Source organism: Stegastes partitus, unplaced genomic scaffold (genome assembly GCF_000690725.1).
Source record: "Stegastes partitus isolate 25-593 unplaced genomic scaffold, Stegastes_partitus-1.0.2 Scaffold1722, whole genome shotgun sequence".
NCBI lineage: Eukaryota > Metazoa > Chordata > Actinopteri > Pomacentridae > Stegastes > Stegastes partitus.
In genome coordinates this window covers 191,182-198,103 of record NW_007579453.1, presented here as the reverse complement: position 1 = coordinate 198,103, position 6,922 = coordinate 191,182, and the positions used below count along the sequence as shown (strand labels likewise).

At 41.3% G+C, this 6,922-nt stretch overlaps 1 protein-coding gene across 2 annotated transcripts in view; it reads right to left on the bottom strand.

Moving 5' to 3' along the window:
- Positions 1–793: 793 nt before the first annotated feature.
- The window catches only part of LOC103372263 (ephrin type-A receptor 3-like), a 95,812-nt gene continuing 89,683 nt past the window's right edge, over positions 794–6,922 (bottom strand). The window contains exons 16-19 of one of the 2 annotated variants that reach the window (XM_008301859.1): positions 6,551–6,700; positions 6,197–6,390; positions 5,053–5,193; positions 794–4,824 (exon numbers count right to left, since the gene is read on the bottom strand). In XM_008301859.1, coding sequence (XP_008300081.1) covers positions 4,725–4,824; positions 5,053–5,193; positions 6,197–6,390; positions 6,551–6,700 — 585 coding nt within the window. In that variant the 3' untranslated portion in view covers positions 794–4,724. The remainder of the gene's footprint in view (positions 4,825–5,052; positions 5,194–6,196; positions 6,391–6,550; positions 6,701–6,922) is intronic. The other variant, XM_008301860.1, reaches the window with a different exon arrangement.

Here is a 6,922-nt window from a genome sequence, read left to right as displayed (position 1 = left end):
TTCTGTCTGTCTGCCCGGGATGGATAGGGATGGGGAGGAGGGGGGGGGAAAATGGGGATGCACAAGGCCAGCAGAAAAGATTAAGAGCAGGGCACTGGGAGGAGATAGATACTGAGGAAATGGAGAACAGGCCCTGAATTTTTTTGTATGTCGAGGCTCGTGTGTGTGTGTGTGTGTGTGGGTGAAAGAGAGAGACGGAGGGAGCGAGCGATAGGGGAATATGGAGCCTAATATGATGGGCTAAATGAGGTGTAATGGCGGTAACATAGAGTGACAGCAACTGGGCCAGTGCATTAAGGGGTTAACCAAGGCCAGGAGTCGCTGACCTTCCCCCTCCCCCGAGACAGAATTATCTCTCAGTAAGGAACACACACACACACACACACACACATACACACACACACTGATAATGAAGATGTGGTTGCCGGACCGCTATATTTTGCCATTCAAGAATGTTATGATGGGAATTTCACCACTGCTATCGCCATTAGAGAGAGCCGAGTACAAATGAGTCTAGCCCCCTAAATTTCCCAGCCGTGAATTCATGCTGGTCAGATGCTCGCCAACAAAATTTTCTACCTTCAGGCTTTGTTACACGGCAAAAAAGTAATTAAGGGAGGACTTCATAACACTTTCATGTTAGCACACTTTGAATTTTATGCAGTCATAGTTCCACTGTAATTGTGCCATGTTGAATTGTGTTTTGAATAGAAATTTCTGACAAACCGGAGACAGAAAGAGAAATGCAGAGAATGTGTGAAAGGGAAAAAAAAAAGACACTGCAGGCTTCAGGTGAGAAATTAGAAATATTAGCATATTTATTACAGCAACATGAAAGACATTAGAATTGCCTACACCCTTTACAACAAGCAACGCAGAGGAAACTGGCATGGGGACAAATAAGCATTGTACGGTGGCTAAAGAAAGAGAGAGAGAGAGAGGAGGACAAAGAGAGACAGAGCTGAAAGTCTCAAATGAGAATCTCCTGTGAACATTTACAATACGGACCTGGTGGGAAATGGAAACAAACACTGCATTTGAGATCAAGCAAACCAGCCCACATAGCTAACCTTGACAGGGTGAAAAAGTGACAGAAACCTGGGATTTTAAAATTGAAACCTAAAGTGGATGTATGACATAACTTTCTAGAGTGGAAGTGATGAATAGCAAAAGGGAGGACATTGTCACAATTCACCGTTATTATTCAGGCAGTATGCAATGCTGTTGTAACCTTAAAATTTAAGAAGAGTTTTGCACGTCGAATTATGCAACCAAAATGATCCAACTGTGAGCCAATCACATCCCTAATTTGCAAATAAATACCAACGATACTGTCATGTTCTCCATCAACTTCTACAGGTCATTGGATGTACGATTTAAAGTTATATTTTTAAAACAAAATCCCTTTCTTTTGCTTAAAGGAATCAAAGTGGCGGTACTGTTGGAGGGGGGCGTCTGGGATGTGACAGAATCAGGGTGTTGATGTGAGGTCACCTTAAGAACACAGATAAATACTACCTGTATATACACTTTACTCTTAATATCGCCTCTATAGGGCAACAGAAAAGAACAATAGCTCGGTAAATAAGGCATCAAAAAGGCCAGCGGTCATGGGTAGTCCGCTAGAGTGAAATCATAGAGTTAGCAAGAGTAGAATGAACAGTTTCAGACTCTCCTAATTTGTGTTCTTATCTGTGGCTTATGTGGCAAAACAGCAAACCTGGCTTGCAAGAGCAATTAATCTACAGATTATGTTATTGTAAATGTTCTGCATTGAAACATATTAACTGTTATTTTACCGATTCTAAAACAAAAGGACAAAAAAACACAAGTAAAAGGCATTATTGTGGTTAAAGTTTTAATTGTTCTAGCATCTTTGGCTCCGCCCCAATTGGTAGATTAAGCCCCGCCCATTGGTAACTGTTGCTATGCCTGTCAAGATTTCTATTCTCACATGGCACATGCTGTGCCATTGGCAAGAATGGTGGCAGATTTATCTCTAAAAAATGTATTTTCATAACAATGGGTCCCAGATGTCTCACAGAGGTAGACTTCTTATTTCAAGCTAGCAAAATACTGGCTTAAGTTACAGATATAACAGGCAGATTTTGTCAGCTGTAGTTGCTAATTGTTTAAGCTAACATTAGCCTAATTAATTAGCTAAAAAAGTTGTCTTTAGACTGCCTTTCGGATGTTTCAAGACTTGCGACTTGTTTCATATTTATTTGTTTTCATGTGCTGGTTTTGACACGAACTGTAGCCAAAGTACCTACTCTAAGCTAGTTAGTAGATGATATGCTCGACCTTGGAAGTAACACTTACTTGCAAAGCTAGCAGACATGCTAACAGTTGCAGCTTAAAATAGCAGTTAAAGATGCTGTGTAATCCATTCCTTACACTTTTGCGCTTGTGTTTTGGTTTCGGGAAGGTGAACAAAATAACACCGCCCTTTAAACTCTTTAAATGCTCTTACTGTCACTCCATGCACACCACTTCAGCATGCGGAGAAATGCCGATCTGCTGAGCCTAGGTCTCCTTTGTTAAGCTAAGCTTTAGCCAGTGTTCAGTTTGTGATATCAGAAGTTTGAGTTCCCTTATTTTATTCCTCCTCCCTCCCTCCCTCCCTCTCCCAAACTTTTTAAAAACTGTGTTGTAAGCAGAGACAGGGTTAAAAAGTGCTTGTCATTACTGTTTAAGGTGGATATGCACATGAAGCCAGTGTATCGATAACGAAAGTCCATTCTACTCATTCTAACGCTATAGTAGAAACTGCAGTCACTGTCACCTGTCCATCAAAGCTGAAACTTTGCACCATGCTACATTCCTTTGTTCAGACCAACGAATCACCTCCCTTCACTTTTCTCCTGTATGACCCGACCCTGAACTAGTACTTCAGAAATCTCTTTTTCACAATAAAAGTACATCATAGTCATCATCATTGTTATCATTACAAACATTCTAACATTGGAAATCAACGCTGTACATATTTTACACTATGATACAATCATATATACTGTACTTTATGCCACTGTTGGTCCTATAGAGTACCACATATATTAAAACTGGGTTTGGGAATACACTAAAAGCAGGTTCAGTGCCATTAATACAGTGTACACAATGAGGGTCCCTTCATATCGAACTGTGCATTGAATGTGATAAGCAGCAGTTTCCTTCTGTTAAGGAAAAAAACCAACAAACACATTTATTTGCTTCTTGCTGTAAACATTGTTTTGTAAATTTACTGGTTTGAAACACGTGATGCTCGAAATAGGTTGGCATGACTGATAACAAGAAAGTGAGACAGTACCAGGCAGACAAATCAAGTCAAGTTTCCCCTCTTGCGGTGGCACAGCTGAAAATCAACACTGCGTATATTTCATCTTGCTGAAAAAGGCTCCATTCCAATGCTCCTTTTCATCGAGCAGACTATTTGGAAAACACAAAACACTGTAATTATTGTGACTGGCCTTGTGTAACCATCCAGCCATGGGAACTGATGAAAGAAAAGCATACAGTCGGAATGGTGGTATGTTGGCTAGATGAACATCTCTCAAGGTTACTGTACATGGCACAACACTGGAAAAACACGTTTTTAACAGTGTCAACTCTATCATGACCTTTGTGTCACTTTTGCTCTACACAAAACACTATAACTTTCTTCACACACCTGAAACATGGGAAGGCAAACTTTTGGGCTGAGATAATCTTGACAACATCATACTGTATCATCTGTAACAGACAATGTTGTCTGGGGGAAAAAAAAGAAGTGGCAGAGTAAAATTTACTCTGTGTTAACTGCACCTGAAGCAGTTTCTTTGCAGTCAGTTACAATTTAAGTGCAAGCAGACTGGTGCACTGGGTCTAGTTGCTATGGAAGTATTTCTGAGAGCAGTCGCTAAGGAAGCCCTTGTCCAGATCAAATACACTATTTAAACAAATCATACTTCCATCCTAAATAAGCTAGCAAAATCTACATCCCTCTCTATCTTTAAAGGTCCAGTTTTTCTGATCCCCTCTCCCCACACATTCATGTCATTCAGAATCTCGGCTCAGTCATTGACTTTCTGTACACAGAGAGCAATGGAAGGGGCCATTTATGTACTGGGTAATAACTCCTGTTAGGTTTGAGCAATATAAACCTCGCCACCAATACAAACGTTAGGTCCATCTCTACGGTTGTGGGACACACAGCCCGTATAAACATATATCTACACATATCTACACATACATATCTTCTGACCCTTTTTAAACTCTTCAAGGTGAAAAGTCAAAACAAACAAAATGACAGTAAAAACCAACTGTACACCTCACAGACAGTGATGATAATTATATTCTAATTTGTTTTTTTTTTGTCATTTCTTTTGTTAAAAGTCTTTTTTTTTTCTCGTTTTGTTGAACTGATATGATGTGAAACGGTCTGGGATGCTCTAAGTGTGGCCTTGTTGTTGGAAATGTGTCTTTCTGTTGCTCCATAATGGTGATCGTGTTGCTGGGACTCTGAGTGCTAAAGCCAGTAGTGCCCATCGAGCATGGGAAGAAGAATGGGGGGGGAAACTGCGAGAAGGTGAAGGAGTCAAGCGTCCATGTTGTCTCCATCTCAGTGTGTCTCATAATCAATGGAGGCCCAAGCACAGAGTATCCATTACAGCTCCATGTCAGCGTGGAAACTCTTCACAGGAGCATCCAGTTTGACTCTGTTTCACTGTGTGTTTATGTGGAAACTGTTATACTTGGACGTGCGTCCCCTGGGTCTGCAGGCTCTGCACACTGGACAAAATCTTCTTCTGGTGGCCGGCCAGGGACACCCCCATCTTAGCTAATTCACTACATGGAAAACAGGAAAAGAAACACAAATATTATAATGCTATTTTTAGATAAATTATTCTAGACTATACTTAAAATGTCAAGCAGCTGCTGAGGTTTCATGTTGAGGATTCTTGTCTTCTCTAATTGCTATTAGCACTGAAGAGGAGTGTAGTACGTCTCTTGCTGACAAGCTTGACCTTTTGGGTGTTAAATTTAACAGGGGGGGGGGACATCGCACATCCGTACCTGACACTGATGTAAAGGATAGAGTCCAAGCTGACATATCCAGCACTGGAAAAGTTCTCCTTATACTGGCCCATCTTGATGGCCTCCAACCACTCATCCACTGTGCTCACGCTGAACTCTGGAGTGGACGGGTCCTCCCTGCTGGGATACAAAGCACACCCACAACAAAATGAAGAGTTGGTCCATGAAGTGACTGAATAACTGCTTTTTAATAGTACTGAAGTCAATTGTTTGTCCTTGGCACAGATCTAAAAGTAAAACTGTTGTGTGGACGTTCATAAATTAGAAAAAAAAGTGGCAGCGCTCTTGAGCTATTGCTCCTTCGTGGTGCTGAATTTGCATTAGGGAAGAATAGTTAGAATTCTGCAACAACCACAGCATGACAGCCTCAAATCCACCGTGAAAAGAAAATATAAACTTTAAACCTAGCCATTAGTGGGTAAGTATGATTAATGGTTTATCATCTGCTGCCCCCCCCCTCAGCACAAGTGCACATGGTTTTACTTGTGGAACCCTTTGACTTGTTTTTTTGCTTGCTTTTGTTTTAAATTGTTACAAATGATCTATGTGTTTATTCATTTGCATGCTCAAACTTTCAAAATACTTTGGTCTCTTTCTATCTCCATTTACATACAATATGCATTTATACATAGTGCAGCACAGTCGTGTTTATACTTCAGTTATACGCTGGGTGTGAGACTATCCTTTCAGGTCACGTTGCTCATTGAGTCTTCTGTGTGAAGGCCCTTGTTAGTAGTTCTTTTGAACTTCTATTGGCTTTTCAGTTGTGCTGGGATTAGTTTTTTGTCTGTCGGTGAAAGGGACTGAAACATCTCTATGCTGGCCTGATTCTGAGCATCGGCTAAATGCCTCAAGTGTGAAAGGTAACTGATATTCTGTTGATGTGTTCAGTACAACTGGGCATTCAAGGAGTCTAAACTAAACGTGAGGCACTGGATATACCGACACACAATCCAATATCTCTTCATAAATCTGAGAAAAATTTACATTTTAAATACCAACAAAGTAGATATACCATGTCTTCAATGTATCTAGCACCACAAAAAGACATCCAAATATTTCACAGCTACATGTAAGTATCAGTAAGAGTCACAGTTTAAATCCGTAGCTTTCTCCCACTGACCATGCTGAGCTGTTGGCCAGCTCTCTGAGACTGGCCGGGTTCCTGATGAGTTTGTCCAGGATTGTGACAATCTGTCCAAACTTTGGCCTGTCGCTGCGCCCTTTCTCCCAGCAATCCAACATGAGCTGGTGCAACACCACAGGACAATCCATGGGAGCAGGGAGACGGTAGCCCTCGTCTATTGCTTTGATCACCTGCAGGGAGAGAGATATCATGTTCTATGATTAATACCAGGCAAGGAAATACAAATTGAGATTGAGGAAAAAGTACATCTTTATCGTTGCAGGCATTGTTTAAGTGCAGTGCGGTGAGTAACACTGCAACTGAGACGTGATGTATGTGTTTGTGACTCACATCCTGGTTGGACATCTCCCAGTAGGGTCTCTCTCCGTATGAAATCACCTCCCACATGACGATACCGTAACTCCACACATCACTGGCTGAAGTGAACTTCCTGTAGGCTATGGCCTCTGGAGCCGTCCATCTGATGGGGATTTTTCCTCCCTAAAAAACACAAAACAATTAACACATTTATCCACATCCAACTCGCTGCTTTTCGCTGTCTGTAGTGGTGTAAATACCTAAAGGCTGTTTTAATTAGTTGGCTTCTGGCTAAGTGTCGTAATAAATCATAATGCAGGAGAGTAGAAGGAGTGTTAAGATGGTGGCTGCAGAGAAGCCTGGTGCAGCACCGTGTTTAGGAAGAGAGCAGTTGAGGTTATACAC